Source organism: Oncorhynchus mykiss, chromosome 9 (genome assembly GCF_013265735.2).
Source record: "Oncorhynchus mykiss isolate Arlee chromosome 9, USDA_OmykA_1.1, whole genome shotgun sequence".
Lineage (NCBI taxonomy): Eukaryota > Metazoa > Chordata > Actinopteri > Salmoniformes > Salmonidae > Oncorhynchus > Oncorhynchus mykiss.
The window spans coordinates 43,921,872-43,948,008 of NC_048573.1; the positions used below are offsets into that span (position 1 = coordinate 43,921,872).

Consider the following 26,137-nt stretch of genomic DNA (forward strand, 5'->3'; position numbering starts at 1 on the left):
AGAAGTATAACGGAGGACAATATTCCTACATTCTGTCCAATGGGGTCACATATGCGTACAGGCCATGTGTAATGCATTTTTAAGAATCTATGAACGGCTTATAATGTGTTTGCCTCATCTTATAATGCACGTACGTCATGATGATCCTGTTGCTTTTATTCCAGTCCTTGCTGACAGAACACTTGGTTTGACCTTTCCCCTCGGGGACCCGCAGCGTCCCCACACTGATCTGTGGCTGCTGGACGTACACTCTATTGTCTGGCCACTCATCTATAGGTAAGCACGGCACAAAACCCCCAGGCGCTTCAAAACTCGCCACAATGGCCAGATTTCCTCCCAATTTACTGGTGGAGAAAGGCAGGCTCAGGGGCCTTTCACTGGCTCTGAATGGAGCGCCTAATTCAGACTAAATCTGGGCCTAACCCTTCACTTTCCCCGTGGCACCCCCGGACCCTATTTAGGGAGCGCCTGACTTTGGCGTAGTTCATGAACAAATGACGACTGAACAGAGTTCCCCCACCGCCACGCACACGGATGCACACACACGCGCAGACACACAAAACACACCTCGAGTTCCAGTCCACAGACGCCTCTCTCTCGCTCTCCCCCTTTCTAATTAGGCATGCATACGGCAGTTCCGCTACATCTCTCTGCCTCCCCAACCCTTCACATATTTGTATTTGTCTTTCCTCTGACACACTTTAGAGGAACCTAATCAACCTCCCTACGACCACAGAGCCCAGCGTCCCCCCACCTCTCCTAATGTGCTCCTTCTCAGCACTATGCCTTAAAGAACGCCTACCTTCCAGGTCCAAGGACTGTTATTAAAGCAATCAAGACCTTTCCTACAGCTAGGTCAAGTGCAAGGTGCCTCACATGGGGGAGGTGAGGATTTGAATTGCCAGCAGCAGAAACCCCTCTTTGGTCCAGACAAAGGTGAATCAAATGAACGAGGAAGGGGGAAATAGGAAATAGGAAAGATGCAGCCTCCCGACTTCAGAGTCGTGGGGTTGGACGCTTACGACGCCGATCGAAAAGCCTTGAAATGGTGGCGATTCGCCTGAGCTCCAGTCCTTCTTGGGGACTTTTGAGATGGACGGAGGAAGGAAGGGAGGGGTGGGCCTTAAAGGAAGGAACCACAGGCCTCGTTGAGGTTGTCCGTTTCTGCGCTCCCTGTGTGTTCGGCAGTGCCAACATCAGATCAGCTTTCCCCCAGCGTTCCACTCAGCCTCTACCGGCTCAGGATACTGAGACAGGAAGCAGGAGATGAGACGAGATGAGGGGTTTGTCTCCAGATTTGGGTTTGGGCAGACGGGTGAGGTGGGGGGGACCAATGAAAGGTATTGTGGAACCTGGAACAGTAAACACAGTAACCGTAGAGCTGAAGCTATGCACATGTGTTATGGGAAAATCGTCCCCATAGTGAATGTAGCCATGACCTCCTCAGCACGTGCTATAGACGACGTCTTCGCTACATTAATATGGATCTGAGTGAAATTACTACTTCCCTTCCATGTGCTTATTGTCACACTAGTAGCTAAGTATTATCAGGTATTTCTAGGTATCTCCCGTCTCGAGATACAGTCACAATGGAAAAGTGAGATGGGCTTTGGTGGTTCTCTCAGGCTGGTCCCTAGCAACACACGTCACAATTGTTGAGCAAGCAAGGATAGTATTTGATGATATGCTTTCACCAAACCCATCAGGACTCATACCTAAACTTAAACCTTTGTGTCGTTTCTGTTTTATAACCCCGTAACCACGCGGAATGAACCCTGTAACCACGCGGAATTAATGGGTCAAAAATCGACGTTCATCCAATTACGTCAAATCCCGAAGTGAAACCATGAGATCAAGATCCAAGCTATCGGCCGCTTGTCAATAAATGTATCGTATTTAAAGATTACCTAAAAAAATATTTCTAAAAAAAATGCAGTGCCTGTGTATAACACCCCCCAAAAAAACTGTCCTAAAAATGTGTGCCCTCGACGACAGAGGAACAAAGCTATGTTGAGGTAGTGTAGGAAGCTGTGCAGGCTGAAAGGTAACACCGTGCTACCTTCTCTGACCCTGCTGTCCAGCCACTCTGCCTTGGCTTGGCCAGGTAGAGGAGCGGTATTAGGTGGCCACAGTACAGGGGAGGTCTGGTGGCTGATCTGCCCACCGCCAGAAAGCCAACCCAATCTCTCTGGGACCGTTTGTTTTGATTTCCACTCTTTTCTCACAGTGCAAACTGAGAGAGGCGATTCATCGGGGAAGGAAACAGGGCGGGTCTCGCCAGATTGAGATTTAGAACCTTAAGCAGGTAAAGTTTCCATGACTTCCAAAAAAAAAAGTGTAATGAGAGTAATGAAGACAGCCGTGTAAGGAAGATGTCAAATTGACGATGTTGTGTGGTAGAACCAATGTAGGATGTATGACAAAACTATCAAGGGGAGACTTTAGTTGACTATTGCAACATAATATTGATTTGTACACGCAAGTACTTATGCAAAGAAGTACGTATGCAATCTGCTGAGGAAATGTCAAATTCACCTGTAATGTTCTCATTAGACCACATCTCAGGCCCATTTCAGTGACAGGAGCCAGCAATCTGCACCAGCAGCAGCCACCCACATCTTTAGACAGGGATCTCAAACACAGCAAAGAGCAGGGAACAATTTGGTCGTTCTAAAACCAAGTGGGTCGTTCTCATAAAAAAGAAAAAAAGACACCCTATAGACAAAATCCCTCTCTCAGGCCCATGTGAAGAATTCCCCCCTCCCCCCCCCTCTCTCCTCCTCCTTCCCTCCCTCCTTCCCTCTCCTCTTTGGGACTTTTTTAATAAAGCCGTCGGGGTTGTCAGGTCTTTTCAGGCGCGGCCCTCCCAGCCATGTGAAAAGTTAATCCCTCGTGGGCTCCTCCGTGCCGCTCATCTCCCTGGGAACCCCCGTCGCCTCGTTGCCCAGCCCGGCCGGTGCTCAAGGGCCGCCCTGACCAAGGCCATGGAGTGGTGGAGTGGGCCAGCCGGGGGCATGGACGACCCATGGACGACCCACTTCAACCACCACCCTCCCACCCCCCCATCCCATCCCAACTCCTCATTCAATCACCAGGTCTGGGCCTGTCATACTCCCATCCATCCCCCACCACCACCACCCCTCTCTTGGATCTTTTCATTAGCTGCCCCTGATGGACAGATGCTGGGACTGTGTAGGATTTAAATCTTGGAGTGCTCATTGAGGTTGTTTTTCTTTTTTTGAAGGATGACAGTGGTTAAAAAAATGAAGGGCCCCTTTTTTCATGTGCTCTCTCCAGCGTGCTCGATCTCTACCCCTGTCCCCCACCCTCCCTAACCCTCTTCATCCCCTCCCCTGGCCACTACACTTCAACCGTTCCTCTTCACCGTTCCCCTGTGTCAAAGCAACAATCCCGCGCAGACTGCACTTGGGCCGGGTGCCAACGTGGAGGAGTGAGGGGGACATGATAACAACCAAAAGGGAATTGCTGGAATTGAAACAGTCCTTCTGTAAATAACTTCTGGTATTTTGTGGTATGTTTGGGAACCGGGACTAGTGATCAAGTGCAACCTTCAAAGTTAAAGCGAGCGAAAAAATGACGGCATTACACCCAAGAAGTACTTCAAAACCTGAAGAGAAAATAGTTGCTTTCCTCAGACAAAGGTTTACCGGGAACATTCAACCTCGGGTGTAATGCCGCTCTACGGTGACAATGACAGACAGTCAGAAAGAGTTCGGGACCACATCCTGGCCCGATCTGACACCGATGTCAGTCATTGTCATCGAAGAGCAGTTGAGCATGGGTTGGAAGGTGAAAGTGGTCAGGTCTTATATAAAGTATCCCACCACTGTCGCCCCTCCCCCTGCACATCCAGAGGAAAAAACTGTTGAATGCTTTGCTTGCACTTTATTTCCCAGCCCCTCCCCCTGCACATCCAGAGGAAAAAACTGTTGAATGCTTTGCTTGCACTTTATTTCCCAGCCCCTCCCCCTGCACATCCAGAGGAAAAAACTGTTGAATGCTTTGCTTGCACTTTATTTCCCAGCCCCTCCCCCTGCACATCCAGAGGAAAAAACTGTTGAATGCTTTGCTTGCACTTTATTTCCCAGCCCCTCCCCCTGCACATCCAGAGGAACAAAACTGTTGAATGCTTTGCATGCACTTTATTTCCCAGCCCCTCCCCCTGCACATCCAGAGGAAAAAACTGTTGAATGCTTTGCTTGCACTTAATTTCCCAGCCCCTTCCCCGAGTGCCACTGGACAGAGCCAGTCAGGCATCCTAATCCCTCTTCCCTGTCCCTCTCACGCTTGCTCAAGCCTCTCTGACCCCCCCCCCCCCCCCCCCCCCCCCCCCCCCCCCCCCCCCCCCCCCCTCCACACACACTCCCAAACCCCCCACTTATCCATCTCTCTCCTTAGGCCCTCCGCATTGCCACCAGGACCAGCTCAAACCCAAACTCTTCAGAAATGATTTCGGAGGAGGGGTGGCGGGTGTTGGGGGGAAAAAAGTGAGATTTGGGTTTGTTAAAGGTCATGCGGACTTTGTTCCGTCTGAGAGTTTATCTGGGCTACAGCTGCGCGGGACAATGGGGCGCTCGCCGTGCGACAGAAACCCAAGCTGTGCCGGCTAAATTACTTCACTGATAAGGCGGAATTAGAAGCGCCGGGACCCCAGAGCCCAGGAGAAGATCAGGAGACAAGGGGGGGGGGGGAGACTGGCCAAGGAAAGGAGCGGGAGGAAAGAGAGGGAGGGAAGGGAGAGTGGGGAGGGAGGGGAGAGTGGGAATCAATAAAAAACGTTCCTAAAAGTGCATATGCTCTCAGTGTCTTAAAGACAACATTCCACAGTCGCCATGTTGGAATAGATCAGCCACTCAGAAATATTTTAACAAATGACATGTTGAGCATCAATGGTGAACATACTTAAAGAATGATATTATAGAAAATCATATCTACGGTATCAGAAAGTTATAAAGAGATCTTTTTGAAACCTTGAAGACTTTTAGTCGAGAGGGGCAGGTGTGTGTGTGTTTGTGTGCTGAAGACTCAATAGGCCCTGTGGTGATCCATCATATTAGTGTGTGTGTGTGTGGGAGGAGGGGGCAGGAGTGCAGAGAGGTGGCGAGAGAGGTGGCGAGAGAGAGAGAGAGAGAGAGAGAGAGAGAGGGGCCACTGGGATGGTGAGGGCCCTGTCTCTAGCCCCCTACACCACAGGGAAGGAGTGAGTGGACTGGAGAGCAGCTGACTCTGCAATGCTGGAGCACTTAAAGGTTGAGCTAAGTGTGTGTGTGTGTGCGGACTTGTTTGTCTAGTCCTCTGTGTGTTCGTGCGTGCGTATGTGCATACATATGTGTATTCGTATGTGTGTGTGTGTGTTCATGTGTGTGTGTAGGACCCAAGTTAGAAGGGGAGTGTCTCTAGCCTCTGCATTAAGCTGGAGAGAGAAAGGGCAGCCTAGCTGTGATCCTGGCTCTCTCTCCCCGCTGCATTGTTGCCTCCCGCCAGAAGAGGGTAGATTCACTTATTTGAATTGTATTCTATTTTACATTTACATCATTTGTTCTAGTATTTCACCACGAAAATATGTGGAAATGTTCTATAAATACCGTTTGATTGAGATCCAAACGACCAATCAAGGATATGAGTGAAGACATTCCTCTGGTGCACATTTATCAGAATGACCAAAACGTGAAGTAAATGTAGTAGTCATTGAGAGATGAGCAAACCCCCAAAAGAGTCATTTGTAAATCCCAAAGTGGATATGAGGTAGGTGTGTTGAGCTGGGTTGGGACGTAGTGAATCGCTAAAGTGCTTTGTCATATCAGCTGGCACAGGCACACGGTCACATTGGGGCAGGTCAAGCTCATGCAGCTCAAACAGGATCTCTCTTTATCGCGTCGAATGGTACGGAGTGGAACGGTGCACCACACACACTAGGCCGGCGGTTTCAGACGTCAGCGCACTTCCTCTAATGAAGAAGACGAAGTGCAGGATCATGAGACAGGCTATGGAAGGACATGGTGATTGAGTGGCTGGGCTGTCCAGTGTTGTGGAGACAAAAGAGAGAAAACAAACAGTTTCACAGCCTCCTCCTCCTGACTGTCTGACTGAGCTCACCCTTTCCAACCATTCCAAGTTGAACCCCTAAAAGTCAAATAAGATGATCATACCATTGATCATTAAGCTACTTGATTTGGAATTTTAGGACATCTGTAGGTATAAAAATAAAAAAAATTGAAAATGATTTGATAAAATATTGAATTAGTTGCATTGAATAACATTCATGAATGTCAAAAGAGACAGTCAAAATATAAGGTTTTGAAGCGTCCTATACAGTGGGGCAAAACAGTATTTAGTCAGCCACCAATTGTGCAAGTTCTCCCACTTAAAAAGATGAGAGAGGCCTGTAATTTTCATCATAGGTACACTTCAACTATGACAGACAAAATGAGAAAAACAAAATCCAGAAAATCTCATTGTAGGATTTTTTATGAATTTATTTGCAAATTATGGTGGAAAATAAGTATTTGGTCAATAACTAAAGTTTCTCAATACTTTGTTATATACCCTTTGTTTGCAATGGACAGAGGTCAAACGTGTTCTGTAAGTCTTCACAAGGTTTTCACACACTGTTGCTGGTATTTTGGCCCATTCCTCCATGCAGATCTCCTCTAGAGCAGTGATGTTTTGGGGCTGTTGCTGGGCAACACAGACTTTCAACTCCCGCCAAAGATTTTCTATGGGGTTGAGATCTGGAGACTGGCTAGGCCACTCCAGGACCTTGAAGTGCTTCTTACGAAGCCACTCCTTCGTTGCCCGGGCGGTGTGTTTGGGATCATTGTCATGCTGAAAGACCCAGCCACATTTCATCTTCAATGCCCTGGCTGATGGAAGGAAGGAGGTTTTCACTCAAAATCTCACGATACATGGCCCCATTCATTCTTTCCTTTACACGGATCAGTCGTCCCGGTCCCTTTGCAGACAAACAGCCCCAAAGCATGATGTTTCCACCCCCATGCTTCACAGTAGGTATGGTGTTCTTTGGATGCAACTCAGCATTCTTTGTCCTCCAAACACGAGTTGAGTTTTTACCAAAAAGTTATATTTTGGTTTCATCTGATCTTATGACATTCTCCCAATCTTCTTCTGGATCATCCAAATGCTCTCTAGCAAACTTCAGACGGGCCTGGACATGTACTGGCTTAAGCAGGGGGACACGTCTGGCACTGCAGGATTTGAGTCCCTGGCGGCGTAGTGTGTTACTGATGGTAGGCTTTGTTACTTTGGTCCCAGCTCTCTGCAGGTCATTCACTAGGTCCCCCCGTGTGGTTCTGGGATTTTTGCTCACCGTTCTTGTGATCAATTTGACCCCACGGGGTGAGATCTTGCATGGAGCCCCAGATCGAGGGAGATTATCAGTGGTCTTGTACGTCTTCCATTTCCTAATAATTGCTCCCACAGTTGATTTCTTCAAACCAAGCCGCTTACCTATTGCAGATTCAGTCTTCCCAGCCTGGTGCAGGTCTACAATTTTGTTTCTGGTGTCCTTTGACAGCTCTTTGGTCTTGGCCATAGTGGAGTTTGGAGTGTGACTGTTTGAGGTTGTGGACAGGTGTCTTTTATACTGATAACAAGTTCAAACAGGTGCCATTAATACAGGTAACGAGTGGAGAACAGAGGAGCCTCTTAAAGAAGAAGTTACAGGTCTGTGAGAGCCAGAAATCTTGCTTGTTTTGTAGGTGACCAAATACTTATTTTCCACCATAATTTGCAAATAAATTCATTAAAAATCCTACAATGTGATTTTCTGGATTTTGTTTTCTCATTTTGTCTGTCATTGTTGAAGTGTACCTATGATGAAAATAGGTCATCTTTTTAAGTGGGAGAACTTGCACAAATGGTGGCTGACTACTTTTTTGCCCCACTGTATATTTACACACTGCAGTCACAAAAACTATCAAGTGGTATGATGAAACTGGCTCTCGTGAGGACCACTACAGGAACGGAAGACCAGAGTTACCTCTGCTGTGGTATGAGGAAACTGGCTCTCGTGAGGACCACTACAGGAACGGAAGACCAGAGTTACCTCTGCTGTGGTATGAGGAAACTGGCTCTCGTGAGGACCACTACAGGAACGGAAGACCAGAGTTACCTCTGCTGCCGAGGATAAGTTCATTAGAGTTACGAGCCTCGGAAATTGCAGCCCAAATAAATGATTCACAAAGTTCAAGTAATAGACACATCTCTACATCAACTGTTCAGAGAAGACTCCATGGGCCAAGAAACACAGGCAATGGACATTAGACTGGTGAAAATCTGTCCTTTGGTCTGGAATCCAAATTGGAGATTTTTGGTTCCAACCTCTGTGTCTTTGCGTGGTGTGGGTGAACGGATGATCTCCGCATGTGTATTTCCCACCGTAAAGCATGGAGGAGGAGGTGTTATGGTGTGGGGGGTGCTTTGCTGGTGACACTGTAATTGATTTAGAATTCAAGGCACACTTAACCAGCATGGCTACCACAGCATTCTGCAGCGATATGCCATCCCATCTGGTTTGGGCTTAGTGGGACTATCATTTGATTTTCAACAGGACAAGGCTGTGTAAGGGCTATTTTACCAAGAAGGAGAGTGATGGAGTGCTGCATCAGATGACCTGGCCTCCACAATCACCCGACCTCAACCAAATTGAGATGGTTTGGGATAAGTCGGACCGCAGAGTGAAGGAAAAGCAGCCAACAAGTGCTCAGCATTTGTGGGAACTCCTTCAAGACTGTTGCAAAAGCATTCCAGGTGAAGCTGGTTGAGAGAATGCCAAGCGTGTGTAAAGCTGTCAGAGGCAACTTTGAAGAACACTTTGTTGGTTACTACATGATTCCATATGTGTTATTTCATAGTTTTGATGTCTACACTATTATTCTACAATGTAGAAAATAGTCAAAATAAAGAAAAACCCTTGAATGAGTAGGTGTGTCCACACTTTTGACTGGTACTGTACATATTGATGTATTCCTTAAAGCAAAACAAGGAATACCATAGATGGAAATTCATGTGAAATATGTGCTGTGGAGGAGGTGTGACAGATTTACAGATATGGGTTGGACAGGGGAGACAAGAGGGCAAGGCCTGGGATGATTAATGGACAAAAAGCTACTACTCCTGACTTAGAGGAGTCATCTGAGAGAGAGAGAGACAGAGAGAGAGAGAGAGACAGAGAGACAGAGAGACAGAGAGACAGAGAGACAGAGAGACAGAGAGAGAGAGAGAGAGAGAGAGAGAGAGAGAGAGAGAGAGAGAGAGAGAGAGAGAGAGAGACAGAGAGACAGAGAGACAGAGACAGAGAGAGACAGAGACAGAGACAGAGATTTTTGAAACAATTGTAAATCGACTTTGGGTCCATAAAGAGCGCTATATAAAACCTATGTATTATTATAATAGGGAGGATGAGAGATGCAGAAAAATAAATAGACTGTATGGGCAACTCAACCCCCTCAATGACAGTGTAGGAGGATTTGACCAAAAATCACTCGACCGACTCCACACCCTTTCCAAAGTAAAGACCAATTTGACATTTCAACAATTCAACACGTTTTTTCAAATGGCATGTCGTCATTATGCTTCACTCCTCGGTCCGTGCTGTTATTCCAAATAGTCAACTTGAGGAAAGAATAACAATCAGTGGTTTGTCTGTTTGCCAGTGTGTGCGAGTGTGTGTTCATGGGTATGTTTGCGTGCAAGCTCTCTTTAAAGTGCGTGTGTGAACACCTGGAGAGTGGTTGTTTTAATTAAAACAACGTCCAAGATCTCCAATGTGGTAGAACAATACATTCTCACCTCTGTCGTCTAAATCTGCCGTTATTACGGTGTTGACAGCGTTGTGATCGGAAATAGTAATCACAACAGCCGCGGGGACCCGATTAATAGGCCAGCGTCGCCATTCTCTTTCTTGGAAATGTTTAGGAAATACTTCAAGCCCATAAAAGCGGGTTGTGTGGGGATTGAAAGTTAAACTCTTTCTTTAATTTGGAGGTGGGGTGGAGGGGGAGCGGGGGGAGTATCGGCAGGGGGGCTAGGGGAACAACAGAGGGTTTGTCCATGGGGCTCTGACATGTCTGTCTCTGTACAGGTGGTGGTGGAGCTGGTTAGTGAGCTCTCTCTGCTGTGTGTGGCACTTTAAGCTGGGTAAGCCCTCACCGTATGGGCTGGCTGTGGGGCCGTGCCAAACCCTGCTCTGACCCTTCTCTGACACCTCCTCTTCCACTAACTCAGTCATGCACGTACACGCTCGCTCTTTCTCACACATGCACACTCTCCCTCACACAAGCACGCACAAACATACACATTTTTTTTTTCTTTCTCACACGGCAAAACATGGTGGGAAAGCAACAAAAAAGCAAGCAGCCGAGAAGAAAATGAAAGCAGCTTCATGGCTAATTCATGAAATGGAGAGGGGGGGGGGGGGGGGGGGGGGTGAACGCTATCATGCAGGACCAAGTCCCATTTCCAAGTGTAAGCATCAATCTAATTAACAACATAAACAGCCTTTGACAAATGTCATCATTTTCTGGCCCGGCCACAGAGCAATATCATTGTCTGCCGTGGCCCGGGGCTAACGCGGCAATGATGTGGCTATTCATCAGGACAGCCATGAATGATGGGTTTTCACTGGGATACAGAGGAGGGAGGAGGTAGGGGAGGGTGGGAGGAATTGGTCAGGAGTTACCTGCTTTTGGCCACCGAGGACAGGGGAGCGAGGAGGGGTATTAAATTAATGTTTAGGAACACATAATCGCCTGAGCATTAGTTAAAGCAAGTCTGTGCGAGCTACGCGCCACGCGGCGGCTAACAGAAGGGAAACGACATAAAGGATGACATTGTTGAAGAGTGAGTGAGTTAAGAGACTGGAGGGGCTGGAGTTTGAGGCTAGACAAGAGACTCTATTGAGAGACAAAGTGGCTCAGAGTCGACGGGAGCAGTGAAACCAATGGCCAAATAATAACATCAACAATTTGGAGGGACAATATTTATTGAGCCGCTCGACCGCTCTATCAAAAATGGATGACTTTCTCTCCAGTTCACTTCCTCCTGAGATACTCTTTCATTTCATCTGGGGGTCTTGAGATTAATTAACAGACGCTGGTAGCGAGTTATGAACAAATGATAAGGCATCAGCGTTCTAATCAAACCTGACATTTAATTTGCTGCTTGCTTCCTCGTTATCAATTACCATGTTCAGAGGGATAATTGACATCGGTTCGAGGGGACGAGAGACGCAAAGAAAATGTAAAAAAAAAAAAATGGTGTGTCTTTCTTTAACAGCTCCTAAAAAGCTGCTGCGATGTTTCTAAGGCAACAGGGCCCATATGTTTAATATTAGATGTAATCTGTTCCACTGGAGTGCTCCGAAGGCTGGGAAAATTGGATTAAATTGGCTAATGGCATGTTTAAAACCTACATAAAATGAACGTGAATGGAAGATAATACAACCTCAGGACTGAAACTGTGGTGTTATGCTTGCTCTGTTATTTCGTATATATTTTGTTCATGTTTAAACTTGGGTTTATCAGATATAACCGTGATACAGAAAACCACACAGTGTTGGTCAATAGGGTTGTTAAATACCACAAGACTGATATTCATTACATGGCATTTTACTGTGGGAAAGGAAACACAGATGCCAACATTACTCCTTACAATTTGGCAATAATATTATGTACCATCTTAAAAAAAACAACCTGGAGATGAATGTACATAAACAAATATTTAGGTAATATTAATGTCAAGAATAATGACTAATTATTAACTATTCTAATAATGAAGTCCTCATTAGTATCATTGTTAATTACAATATTAATTGTTATTAATATAATATAATCTCTCTATAATCATTATATATTTATTCTGTTACATTATATATAATAATTTAATATAATGAATGCAATATAATTTGACAGTGGTAAACAATTATCCTTTCCTATGCTTTTATAAATAAACCCAAAATACTGCTGCTCTTTTGACCTCGGAGTCGTGCTCTAATTTGATTAGTAAAATACTATGCTCTAATGATCCATTAACCTGGAGAGATCATCTCCCATGGCTTCATATTCCCCACGAGGTCTACCAGTCTTGGGTTCACATACTATTCAAACATTTTCAAGTACTTTTAGCATTTGCTCTAGTCTGAGTGCTAGATGTGCGGGGTTTGCACTCTTGTGACTATTCTATTGTTTCTATTTCACCAGGCTACAGTAGCGTAGCCAGAAATTCGTTGGTGGGTGGGCCTGCAGAAATTTTGGTGGCCCAAAAAAAGTAATAATGTATAGCTAGTTTCATGCTATTCTACACATTTCGCCACAAGGCTGAGATAAAATAGTGCCGTTTTAAAGATAATTTCCTGCAATTCTATACATTTTGCTATGGGGTAGAGAGGAAATTTGGTGAGGGGTTGGGCCCACCCGCCCGCCCATGTCCACCCGTCCGCCCATGCCCACCCAGGCCCACACGGCTGCCAGGCTAGCTCAATCACGCCAGGATAACATATGTGAAATGGTTTCAAGTAGTGCTTGCACCCATGTCTCGGGGTCAACATGGTCTACAGAAGAGGTGAAAGTCCACTGGGCGACAGTCTATGTTCTCTGGATCAACACATGGTATTTAATTTTTTACCCCTATTTTCTCCCCAATTTCAATCTTGTCTCATCACCGCAACTCCCCAATGGGCTCCGGAAGGTAAGGTCGAGTCATGCGTCTTCTGAAACATGACCCACCAAACCTCGCTTCTTAACACCTGCCCACTTAACCCAGAAGCCACCCGCACCAATATGTCAGAGGAAACACCGTTCAACTGACGACCGGGGTCAGCCTGCAGATACCCGGCACGCCACAAGGAGTCGCTAAAGTGCGATGAGCCAAGTAAAGCCCCCCCTCCGGCCAAACCCTCCCCTAACCCCGACGATGCTGGGTAAATTGTGCTCCGCTCTATGGGACTCCCGGTCATGATACAGCCTGGGATCGAACCCAGGTCTGTAGTGACGCATCTAGCACTGCGATGCAGTGCCTTAGACCGCTGCGCCACTCAGGAGACCCTTCAATATATGGTCTTGACTGATAAGAAACAGTGTATTCTTGGTGCAACATGCTAAAATCGTCTGAACAGGCATCATTTTGATCAATTTGCAGATAAACGCAAACCACAATGTGGGCTTACTCAGAAACCATTCCCCTCACAGATGAAGGTGCTATCGTTATGGCGATAAGTTGTACATTCTGTTAGTCAGCACCTTAACTTGAAAGGTGTACATCTGACATACAGACATTGGATATTGATTCAAAACCACATCTTCCCACAAAATAGAACAAATATTCGAAGTGAAAACGCATAGCGAGGCCGGTTCCCGCGTATCTGCAGTCGTTTGAATGGGGGGCCACTAGCTAAATCCCTCTCTCTGTCAACTACTCGCCATTCCTTTCGGTTCGTCTATTCGGTGTCCCCTAAAGTCCTTGGTGGTTTCTGCCCTATCAGCTAGGTAACATTAGTCTTGTGGCCCGGCTCGAGATAAAAAGCACAAAAAAACACCTCGTCGGCAAACAGACCAAACATGTTGCAAACTGCGCCTTGATCACCCCTAGAGCGCTATCTTGACACATGCTGGGTATACAGGGCTCAGCAATTCCTCCAACACAAAAGGCGAGCAAACAGTGCTGGAGGTGAGCGGTAGGGTCAGGACAGATAAGTGTCAGGGCGGGGCCCAAAGTCTTCGCCCGGGTTCCAAGAGGACATTAGCTAGCGTTTTAGCTAGCAAACAAAAGGGCCAACCAAGCGCTGGCGTGAAAAGGAAGCTGTCATCCCAGGGATCAGGGCACAAAAGAATGCAGGCGGAGAAATATGAGCAACGTCCATGGAGCGCTGGGTGTCTGTCACGTAGTCCCGCCGGCTGCCCAAGAGCACCCATCTAACGCCTTGGCGTATCGCTAAGTCAACAGTAAGGTAAATACGAGAGAGAGAAAAGAACGACAGGCACTTTTTTTTTCTTCCTTTTCTTCACTCTCATCGGATGAATGATGCTGATATGGAAAAACACTCAAACGCTATAAGCACAAACAAAGAAAAAGTCCTAATCTGCCCGGCAACAAAGTCATCCCAAGGTCCTTGAGGGTTCGAGACCCTTTGAAGCTGGGAGGAGGTATGGCCGACGGGTGTCATACACCCGGGTAATGGGACTTGTTAGTGTGTGTGTGTGTGTGTGTGTACCACATCAATCTGTGAAAGGCATGACACATGCCCCGTCAAAAAGGGTTGCCATTTCAACAAGTCTGTGCTGATAACTCATTTTTTTTTAACAAGTTGAAACACTCAAGATGTTTAACAGTGCAGGCCCGCATGGCAGGTCACATTAAAAGACTCGACGTTAGTCCCTAGACGATAAAAAAAAAAGAGTCAAAGAACGGTATCACATTCACCACAGGACCATTTCAAACACAAATAGTCACTTACACACAGCAAACCTATGCGATTCACTCGACCAACACCAGCCAGATCAATCACCAGGAGGTCATTACGCCCTACAAAGACTCTCTTAATTGTGCAGAGCTATATCCGACAATGTGAAGACACGGCAAGGAGCTTTCCTTTCCGTCTTCACATGGAGAGAGATTTTATCAGCGACCACTGAATCATTTGTTGACTCGGCACAAGTGCCTTCTTTGAGATAGCAAACACTTGAGATGCAGGACAAAGAGAAAGGGCGAGATGACAAAAGTAAAAGGTGTCGGAGTGACAAAGGCCCTGTCACGGAGTTGACACGCCCTGCAACGGGGTTAGGAGAAGGGTGAGTAAACACCATTAATATAGCTTTGGAAAGGGATCTGCGCTTGTTTGATTTGGGCTTTGCTGCGTTCCCTCGGCAGCCCGAGACAAAACGGAAGATATTTGATTGAGTTATTTGACAGTTTGGATAAGTTTGGATCACGGATCACTAGAGAGACGGGTCTTTGTTCCACCGCTGGGACATCCTTCTGTTACTAACAGTGTGTGGATATGGGGCTTTACGTGTCATTAAACACACACACGCATATGTGAGAATGTATTGTTGTACCACTTTGGAGGATCTTGGACTCTGTTTTTTTATTTTTATTAAAATAACCACTCTCCAGGTGTCCACACACTCACACTCAAGCATGCACACACACAAACACACATTCATTAAAAAAAACTCTTCTTTTTTTAAACGCACACACTGACACATATTGTATCTATTCATGCAACACACACACACTTTTCACTTGTGCCCTCTCTCCCAGTGCCCTCTACCTCCCTCCCTTTCCCAGAGGGAGTGTGAGCTGACAGTGGGCTCCAGTGTGTGCTGCGAAGGGGGAGAAGAACAGGAGAGGAGCAGCAGTGTGAACCTCTATTGTACGCCCACCTGCTCCTGTCAATACCTGATCCGGGACCAAACTCTGCTACCACAATAGGCCGTGTCACTCTGAAGGATCCCTCCCAGTCCCATAGCAGAGAGGCCTTCCAGACAAGGGCCCGTGCGCACAGCTTGATTGAAAATCGGTTCTTTTGCGGAGCCCGGCCGTTATATTATGTTGTGATAAAGGGGAGCATAATAGCTTTTAAATGGATGACTCCGGGTGGCTCTGCCGTTGCAGTGGGGGGAGCGGAGGGACAGGCTGAATGGACGTTGCCCCGAGCTAAGCATCTCCTAGATTGAGCTGTCCGTCTCGGGGAAATGAGTCCGAGTTAACACCTCGGCATCGCCCAACGCCCCGGGACAGACAAGACTGGGCTTCCTTTTCTTCTCTTCTCTGTTCTGTTCTGTCCACCTGGATCACTCTCATTATCCAAGAACGGATGGTGGCGGTGGCCGTGCCGTGCTCCAGGGCTGATCACACACAGTCAAGAGACATACACGCACACTGAGAGACGCACACACATGCACGCCATTTCTAACACACACACTCTCACTAACGCTCGCACACCCACCTGAGCTTTTCACCCATAGAGCCCAATTCACACTGCCCATTAACTCTACCCAAGCCTAATTACACACAGACCTCATGCATTCACACATCCTCTTAACTCTACATACTACCCAGATATCATTACACACACCTGTCTGTGTCACAACTCTAACCAACACCCATTCAATAGGTGGATCCTGCACAGTATACGATCCTTTCAACTCCCATTCAATTCCCACAATGACGACTACTAGCGTTAAAACCCTACCCTGAGCATTCTGTAGATAGGATCACGTTTAGACAAAGGAGATCTGGGATCTAATCAAATATTATCTCTCATAACAAGCCCCCCCAACCTATTCAGTTGGGGCTAGAGGGGACAGACTGACAGACAGTGGGCCCCCCTCCATCAAGGCCCATTAACAGCACTGACCTCCCCCTGCTTTCTTAGTGCCCCATCTCCCCGGTCTCTCTTCTCCCTTCCCTCTCTCTCGCCCTCTCTCTTCCTCTGTTCCTTCCCTCCCTCTCTCTGTAGGCCTGTCTATTTTTCTAAGACCAGAGGCGGTGTGGGGAGCGTTCCTGGCGGAGTTTCGTGATGGCTATCGATGGCTGGGCTGTTATGGCTATCTTTGATAAGGGACCTAAAAGAGAGAGAGAGAGAGAGAGAGAGAGAGAGAGAGAGAGAGACAGGATGTCTCTTCCAAACACAGGCGAGACGACGTCGAGGTGGGATTTCGACGGCGGGAGGAGAAATGTTTGGGGCCTGCTGTTGGTGGCGTGCCCAGCGCTGGAACAAACTGATAGGTTTTTTGAAACGGCAAAGAAAAAGGGCAGAGCGTGACCTTAGATTGACAGATAAAGCGAATGTAGCCCGAAGGAAAATCACACCACTCAGCAACAACAAAAATAATCTAATCCAAAACGGGCAAAATAATTGACACACTGTAAACTATGTATATTGAACGAGGTCCTGACTAGCTGAATTATTGGCAAGAACAGTATTGAAATAAAATACTAATATACAGACAATGACCTCTGTCTGGAGTCTGACTAAGTCATGGAGCTATCAGAACCTCTTCAGTTGGTCATTTTGCCAGGGAGCAGCAGGCCGACCCCTCAGAATCAATGTAAACAATGTTCAGCAGTCATTTTGGGCCTGTAACATGAGTGTTGTACAGGGTAAGGCAGGAGCAGCTTACACACAGAAAGAAAGAGAGAGAGAGAGACAGAGACAGACAGAGACAGACAGAGAGGGAGACAGACAGACAGAGAGGAGAGAGATAGAGGGAGAGAGAGAGAGAGAGAGAGAGAGAGAGAGAGAGAGACAGAAAGACAGAAAGAGTGCGAGTATAGCTTTCAGAGGGAGAGAGAGAGATAGAGGGGGAGAGAGAGAGAGAGAGAGAGAGAGATAGAGGGGGAGAGAGAAAGACAAAGAGTGAGAGTATAGCTTTCAGAGAGAGAGCGAGAGAGAGAGAAAGAAAAAAAGAGAGAGCGGGGGGCCTATGCGTGCCCCGTAGGTCTAGTCATAATATGAACTTTCCAGAGGAAAACGCTTTCCGTGGCTTTGTGCCATGTAGCGTGTGCCTCGCCTCTCTAATCGGCAAATGTTTCGTCTCGCGTACAGGACTAGAGGAGGAAAAAGAGAAGGAGAGAGCGAGAGCAACTGCATATGACGGTTGTCTCAGCCAGCCTACATAATGTAGGGTACACCCTGTCCGAAGTGGCTGCCTCCAAACTATACTCAACCTTTTTGTGACGTGATTAGCTCAGAGTGCGTAATTACATGTGAAGGAAATGCTGTAAAATATCCGACTATATATGTGATTGACCAAAACGCCAGAATCCGACCCGGGAAGATTCTGGTCTGATTAGCCTTGCGGTGGAGAGAGACAGAGAGAGGGGGAGAGAGAGAGAGAGAGAGAGAGAGAGAGAGAGAGAGAGAGGGAGGGAGAGAGAGGAAGGAGGAGAGAGAGAGAGAGAGAGACGGAGAGAGAAAATCATTCACTCCATGAGCTTACTGAAGCAACTTCAATATCCTCTAATGTCATGTTGAAATGAAAATGAATAGTTCAATACAGGCTGGCTGCACGCCTCTTCCATTTCCACATCGTGTGGCGTGACCAAACGGGCGCGCTCCGTTGGACGGATAGGGGGAGGCTGCACCGAAAAGCTGATACCTCCAGTAATCAGTTGGATTTTCCAACGTTGGCGACCAACTCATTTTAAAGAGGGCGACGGTGGTCCAATGGTAGTAGGAGATGCAAATGGAAGGAGTATCTTCGTTTGGCGGCTAGACGGTCTCACTGGGCTAAAAGAGCTGAGGACCAAGAGTCTCAAGCACCGTTCACTTACCTCTCTCAAGGTCGCATAACAGAAAAGGACCCTTAATTCTTCAACCCGTTTCTTTCATTCAGGCTCAGTCAGAATATTTACCACTCTCTGTAGGTACTTAAATAAGCCACAAACTGAGCCAAGACGTCTAAAGAACGTAGACAGAACGTCAAAACCACGACCTACCTCCCATCCGAAGGAGCCGTCTTTGACCGTGGCACTCTGCAGTGCGCTGTGAGGTCCGAAGCACTCTCCCATCCCGATCCGGGTTTTGGCCCATATCCCCAGGCCCACTCCGGGGACCGAGGACTCGCGCAGCTCCAGGTCACTGGGGATGGGAATGTCATCGGGAATGTAGACAGGCACCTCATAGGGCGAGCCTTCCTTGGGTGTGAAGGGGTCCTCGTTGTGGTGATGGTGGCGCCCATGGTGGCCGTGGTGATGGTGGTTGTTGGGGTGCGGTGACGAGGGTCCTACAGGGATGGGGGACATGATGCTGTCCTCTGTCTCCTCCTCGCCACTCTCGGCCCCTCCCGCCAGGAGGTGGGGCTCTGTCTCGTACATGCTGTCCACTGTTTCGCTGTCATCTGAGAGAGGTGAAGAGAACGAGAGTTAGTTCTGTAGCTTATATTCAACCTTTCTTTAACCACGCAAGTCAATTGTGAATCAGAGAGAAAGAGTGAGAAAGAGAGAGAAATTGCTACAAAGTACATATTACAAGCCTTCAGAGAGTGAGAGAAATATGCTTGACCTATTCTCTCCAACTCACTCCATGTTGTAAGACACAGTCTCAACAACAGGGCTTATGTACCAATATCACCAAAAGGCCAACTGTATTTTGTAGACAGGAACTTTATAGACAGAATCACCAATAGAACGTAACCATCTAGGCCCATTCTACTAACTGACTCACTCAACCCAAACAAGCAAAAGACGGAAAAGCTTAAAAGCCTTCAGCCCCAGTTAGGGCTGCCTGCCCACAGTATTCCTAGTGAGGACATTCCCCACCGTCAGAGGAAGCCCTGATGGGACATGATGTTCCATTCAGTCACAACCACCGCCATTTCCTACAGGGTCATCTTACAGATAATGGGGGGAGAAATGGCCCAGGTGTTGCCAGTCACTCGCCAGTTTAGATTAGTCACCTATGTTTGTCACTGTTCTGTGGCTGACATCATAATTGCGGCGTTTGGGATTCCACCGTCCAGAGTCAGTGACGAGCACAAAGCATTAGAGGGGCACAAGTCTAGCTAGACGCCACAAACCTCTCCACCGCAGAGTCACGGGCAGATCACTTGGAGATATACAGACACACACTTTGGAGCAGGAGTTGGAAAGATACGCCACTGAGTAAATGAAAATGATCAAAACAATTCAACGACGAAACACCTACAGTTATAGGTAGCAGATATCTTTCTGGTGCAAGTGTCATGCCGTAACAAAAAGTGGAAAATCTCAGAATTAAAACGCACGTCAATACCCAGGGGCAGCACTCAAATGTAACAAACCCGTTGATTTTGTTGATACCAAACTCACAACACTTTATTGGTTGCCTGGACGACGGACGGAGCAGGCAGGCTCTAGCGTGGCAGCGTGGAGAGGAGTGAACAAGTCCTGGTGTCTTTTGCTAGAAGCACTAACTGCAGTTTGCTGTCCAAACACAGGCCGGGGAAATCAGTCTGAACTAGGCTCCGCAATTACTGCAGGAGTGTTTCCAATCAGCCGGCTCCCTCCTCCTCACGACCGGCCCTGCCAACAACATAACACCGCTTCAGGACTAACGGAGGCTGGCCTGGCGCTCGCATCCACGGCCGTTGAACTCTTAAACCAAGTTGAAAACATAAAGACGGGAGTTTTAGCCAGTTGAACTCGCTTACTTATACTTATTGTTTTATTTATTTGTTTGCTTGTCAGGGACCGTGTACAACATGCTATTGCACCAGATTTAGCTAGATAGATCATTTCAATCTGTAGTTTCTGGGCAGAAAACAATCCACATCAATATTTTATCATAATGACACAACATAACACATTAAATACCAAAATATAAAAAAAGTTAAAATATACGATCGACAATATAAAGACAATATTACATTGGAGTTTAAATGTCCCTTGGTCCTACAGTATCTAACATCTTAAGAGTCACTGTTGAGTGAGGATACTCGACAAACTAGTATGATCCAGTTTAGAGCCTAATGGCCTAATCAACTCAACGGTTGCACACGTTTCAGATCGCAAGCATTTCTCTCCACCTGAGATAACATCTGCAAATATGTGTACGCGACCAATAATCTTTGATTTAACGTGAATTTGAAACATCAAGAGCTGTTCATGATGACCATTACCGCATTTACCGTATGAACAGAAAGTCTCCGAAGTTAGACATTGGAATGAGGAATTTGAGGAGAATTGAATATCGTATAATTGACAGCAAGGAGTATCTGAAATCAATTATCTGCTTTCGCTCCAATAAACGCTTGGGTTTTGGCTCGTAAAATTGAGAGAAAAAAATAATTGCTGAATGAACGGATATGTAAGTCTAGAATGTAAACGTGAACTATGAAAGCACTGTGACAGGCTCCCAGCGACTGGCGAGAGAGAGTCCTGACAGATCTGGGAAACTTGTCATATAAAATCTGGGCAGTAAAACGAAGGCATTTATGACCAATTTTGCGTCATCCAGTGGATTTTTCTTCTTTTCTTTTTTTTCTCGGGAAAATAAACGTTTTACCCATTTTCTTTAATGATCAGGGTTTCATAGGGGCCCAGACCAGGCGGGCAATTAAGCGAAGGGAAACATGTACGCCAGCAGTAGCTTCCACTTTTCACAGATCAATTAAACTTTTATAACCGCGGCCTATCTGGTGCTGTTTTCAAGAATCAAAAGTGTTTTTGAACCACTAAAAAAAAAAAAATCTCTCTCCTTTTTGCTGGCACCCGACCCATCTAGCGCAATTTGAACAACCGAAGAGAGGGTTGGAAAATCTATTAAATACTGTTAGACTTTAAGAGCCTCGAAGCAGAAACACACAGATCACTACCTCGAAATTGAGCAGCGAGAAGGGTGGTGGGGGGGGGGGGGGGGGGGTAACGTCCCTAATTTTAATGAACAAAACATTATTTGTGTAAGACAGAAACCACTGGAGCGGAGCGCCAAGCGAAAACACAATGTGATTTAAAGGAGACTTGTGGCCAGAAGTTAAGATCCTCCGAGCTCAGTTCCCTTATTCATAAAAATTCACCTAGGAAAAAAAAAGGGAAAGTTAAAATTAATCACCACAGAAGAAAAAAAAATCCTCTTCCCTCCTTTTTTCCCTGTGACATTCTAGTCGATGGCTTGGCCATGTTCGACCATGAAATTCACTACAAATAAAGAGAAAAGAAAAGGAGAGGGGGAGAAAAGTAAGCAGGAACATAATGAAAGGGGCCAGGAAGAGGAGGAGGAAAGTTAAAAAGTGACGTGAGACGGCTGAGCCAAGACGTTTTTACTTGCGTGCTTGGCTTTGGTCTCTGAAGAGGAGTGAGATGTTAGCACTGTCTCCCGGAGGGCTGCTTAAAAAACCTCCGCCAGATAGTGCCTTCCTTTCTCCCTCCACCATGTTGTTCTTTCTCTCCCCGTCTCTCTTTTCACGGGGAACTATTTATCCTGATTACATCAGGGGTCAATCATTAATTCGCACCTTGGGGGTCCTGGCATTGGCTGGGCCCACAATGGGCCGCTTGTTTGGTCCATGTTATTCCACTGGAAACTACCGTGCGTCCAGAGAACCTGGCGACATGAAGGCATCAGATTTATTTGATAAATTGTAAATGCACTCTTTTAAACACCCCTGTTATTGCTAGCCGTGCTGGAAAACAAAGAGACATTGGGTGTACACACACACACACACACACGGGGACTCCCCCCCCCCCCCCCCCCCCCCCCCCCCCCAAGACGGGTCGTTCTCTCTACACACAAACCAGAACAAGGGGTCAGACTACATCTGAGCTTTAAGATGAGCTGACTTGTCCTAGGCCGTCATTGAAAATAAGAATTTGTAAGATTGAAGGTTACACTTCCTGCTTTGATGTCCTGGCATGGGTACAATTAAAATGGCTGCCGGTCCACCAATTATCCCATCATTGACTTGAATGGAGATGTCCTTTCTATTCGTTTCTATTTCATTTAATTTCTATTCTCATTTCTATGGGCTACAGGTATCGTATATTAGGGAACGCCAAAGGAAAATATTAAAATGTTATCAAACAATGCAATTCTTAAAATAAAAACCTGACTAAGCAGTGATGACCGTTGCCAGGTGTTCAATGTTACCATGGTAACATTGACGAGTAAAGTGTGATCAAAAGGCCGTTAAAGCGAAAATCTGAAAATCACGGTGTACTACAACAGGCCAACTGTTCTAGGCTCTGTTTATTCAGCCCCACTAAAGAGTTAGACGTGGAGAGATAGAGATCTGCAGCAATTTTCTGCAGTCTGCATCCACTCACGTAAACACATGTTCCTTGTGGCACACGGACTTGACTCGGTGATGCCATCTCGTTTTAGTGGAGCAGCTTTGGCACTGGCTGACTTAACTGTGTGGTAGAATGCACTCTTCTTTGTGTGCGTGCGTGCGTGTGTGCGTGCGTGCGTGTGTGTGTGTGTGTGCGTGCTTGTGTGTAGCATGAAGACTAGTACGGTCAAGTCAAGCCGTACTTTTGTGACATTCAGCTTCCTTTAAATCAAATATGCAGTGCGAAAAATCTCTGCAGCATGTGTACAATAGCATTCAAATCAAAGCGATTGTTTTGTTTCGTTTCACCCCGTTGGGAACACAATTGCATCACCTCAAATGCGTACAATGTTATTTGCAGCACGGTGCTGGTTCGATTGAATTCTGGATTGCTTCTGGATCAGCTCAGTTGGGCCTGAACTGCAATGAAGGGCCAAATGTATGGTTAACTCTACCCTCTCAAATTCAGTAAGAAAATCCTAAATACATAAATGTGCATTGGACTACAACTGTATGACTACGATAATAAAAAATTAGTGGAATTGGGTGGCTGTTGCTCAGTGATCGGGCCCTACCGGTCCAGTGCACACAGAGACTATATCATTGTCTCAGAGTAAGTCAATATTTCAATTCCGAGGTCCGTTCCTGATGAAAAGCAAGTATCAAGGGAAAACTGCACAAATATGCAATATTTCCCCCGCCCCAAATATGGGGAGAAAAAGTTTCTCTGGTGGTGGGGGTTTGGGTGGGGGTGTGGAACCATGACAGATATGAAAAATGACCAGGCGGCCCTGTTGCTTAACAAACGTATAAACATTTGATGTGTGTGTGTGTGGGGGGGGGGGCGCCTAATCTGGTGCTCGCCACCCCACCTCCCCAATAACCCACAGAATATCGCTCCACTTAGCAGAGTTATTGGTATCGTTAGGGCCACAAACGAGAAACTCTTACCTGTTCCTCTTTAATCAGGCCCTTTGATGATTGGTTCTGTCTTAACAAAGAGCCTTAAATCGGGCCAGATTTTTATGGGAGGAAAAAAGAGAGGCAGCAATAAAAAAAGAGGGCAGAGAAAGAGAGAGAGAGAGAGGGAGAGAGACAGACAAAGAGAGAGAGAGAGAGAGAGGGAGAAAGAGCGAGCGGGCAGAGAGAGAGAAAGAGAGGGAGAAAGAGCGAGCGGGCAGAGAGAGAGAGAGAGAGGGAGAAAGAGCGAGCGGGCAGAGAGAGAGAGAGGGAGAAAGAGAAACGGGAGAAGGAGAGAGAGAGGGTGGAGAAGGTGGGGGAGAAAGGGATGAAACTATGTGTGCGCTTTTCCATGGCGGTGGGTTTTTCATGATGACGTACGGTAGGACGGTAGTGAAAGAGAGAGAAAGGGTTGGTGGGAGGAGAGGAGGGGGGAGCTGCACAGGGGACGGTCAACTACAATACTGGCTAGCCTCTCCAGAAACACACACTGTTTCCCCTTGTAAAAGCAACGGGGAACATTTCCAAGTAACACTTAAAGTAGCAATATTGCTTCTCCAGAGCGGGGGCGGGTGCCCGCCCACAGGGGCCTAGGGGTGAGATTTCAGCCCCCCCCCCAAAAAAAAGAAAGGCCTGGGTTACTTCTGGTGCCTGAAACAAGAAAAGAAACTTCCACTAACTCGGGGCTCTTAAAGCATGACTTGCTGTGGATCCCTCAGAGATCTGACACACACACACACACACACACACACACGGACACAGCACACATACACATACAGCTCTTTTAGAGAAGCCGCAGCCTGTTTGATAGATGTATGTGTGGGTCCCATCGGAGCCAGCAGGGCTATACTTCAGGATGTGTGTGTGTGTGTGTGTGTGTGTGTTTCATCTTTACTCAACAGGTTTGGACATGCAGTGGTGAGTATTAAGAGACTTGACCTTGACAACAGGAGTGAGTGTACAATAAATGAATGAGAAGCTTTGCATTTTAAGCGTAAAAACCTACAGGATTCTTCACTGATCGCATTTCTTTCTGCATTCCGAATGGGGAAGGAATCTGTGTGTGCAAGTTGCTCTGATTGGGCTGATATATTGATGTGTTCTTTGTGTTGAGCAGCTGAGAGCTACTACTGCCTGGCCGAGTGAGACAGAACCTCTACAAGCCTCCAGCTAAATGGAAGAGAGCTCCACCTCCTGCAGTGGAGAGCAGGTGTGTGCGTGCGTGTGTGTGTTTAGTGTGTATGTTGCGTTTGTGTGTATAACGTTTAGTTTGTGTGTGGTTGTGTGTGTGTGTGCAGGCTTCGTTTAGTGTGTGCATAACGTTTTGTGTGTGTGTGTGTGTGAGTGCGCGCGTGGTTTAGCGTGTATAACGTTTAGTGTGTGCATAACGTTTTGTGTGTGTGTGAGTGCACGCGTGGTTTAGCGTGTATAACGTTTAGTGTGTGTGTGTGTGTGTGTGTGTGTGTGTGTGTGTGAGTTTGCGCGTGGTTTAGCGTGTATAACGTTTAGTGTGTGTATGTGTGAGTCCCCTGCTGTCAGCCACTATATTGGCCCTGTGGTCAGAGGAGCTCCCCAGGGGCTCCCAGCCTGGCCTGGCAAGACATTTATTAACAGACCAGATTAATAGCACTGGGAAAAGACATTTTCACAAACATGATAAATATTAATAATAATCAATAGCAAGTTACATTTGCCAAATTGAGTTGCAACCATCACCCAGGGGGAGGGAGAGAGAGGGGGAGGGAGAGAGAGGGGGAGGGAGGAGGAAGGGAAAGCGTACAATCCATTCATACAGCCAAAGGGAGAGAGAGGGGACGGCAAGGAGGGATCCATCAGAAGTTAATATGGACCAGCAGAACGCTGGTTAATGACTGGAGATGGTAGTGCATCACACACACACACTCTACATCGTTTCTGCTGTTAGGATGCACATTCAGCCTTTCCCCAGGTAGAGGATGTAAAAATAGTATATGAACAGAATAATAGAAACATTAAATAATAGAACGACCATGGAAGCATGCTTGATTGGGACAATACATATGTGTGTTGGCTGTGCCGATTCACCAGACATATGCAATGCACACTGGTTATTTCCTCCGGTGAATAGATCATTAAAGAACTCTAGACTGGGGGACTAAATGGTTTACTTTACGACGTACACAAAAAAATAAAAAATGTGTAAGTATTAATTCAAGTGATGTCAGCATCGGGGAGACGCGTTCGCAATTATCAACACGTTGCTCATGGCACAACACCAGGAACGTGTTTTGTGGTGTGAGCGCCTTTCCTTCCTCTTTCCTTCAGTCATCCCCTCTCCCTCCATCTCCCCTCCCATCCCTTCCATCCATCTCTCTCTCTCTCTCTGTCTCTCTGCATGTACTTACACAGCC

The 26,137-nt window shown here is 46.7% G+C and overlaps 1 protein-coding gene across 11 annotated transcripts in view; it reads right to left on the bottom strand.

Annotated features, from left to right (window-relative positions):
- prdm16 (PR domain containing 16) overlaps positions 1 to 26,137 on the bottom strand; it is a 233,829-nt gene that overhangs the window by 140,146 nt on the left and 67,546 nt on the right. For all 11 annotated transcript variants that reach the window (XM_036988095.1, XM_036988093.1, XM_036988092.1 and 8 more), the window contains exon 2: positions 18,481 to 18,881. In XM_036988095.1, coding sequence (XP_036843990.1) covers positions 18,481 to 18,881 — 401 coding nt within the window. The remainder of the gene's footprint in view (positions 1 to 18,480; positions 18,882 to 26,137) is intronic.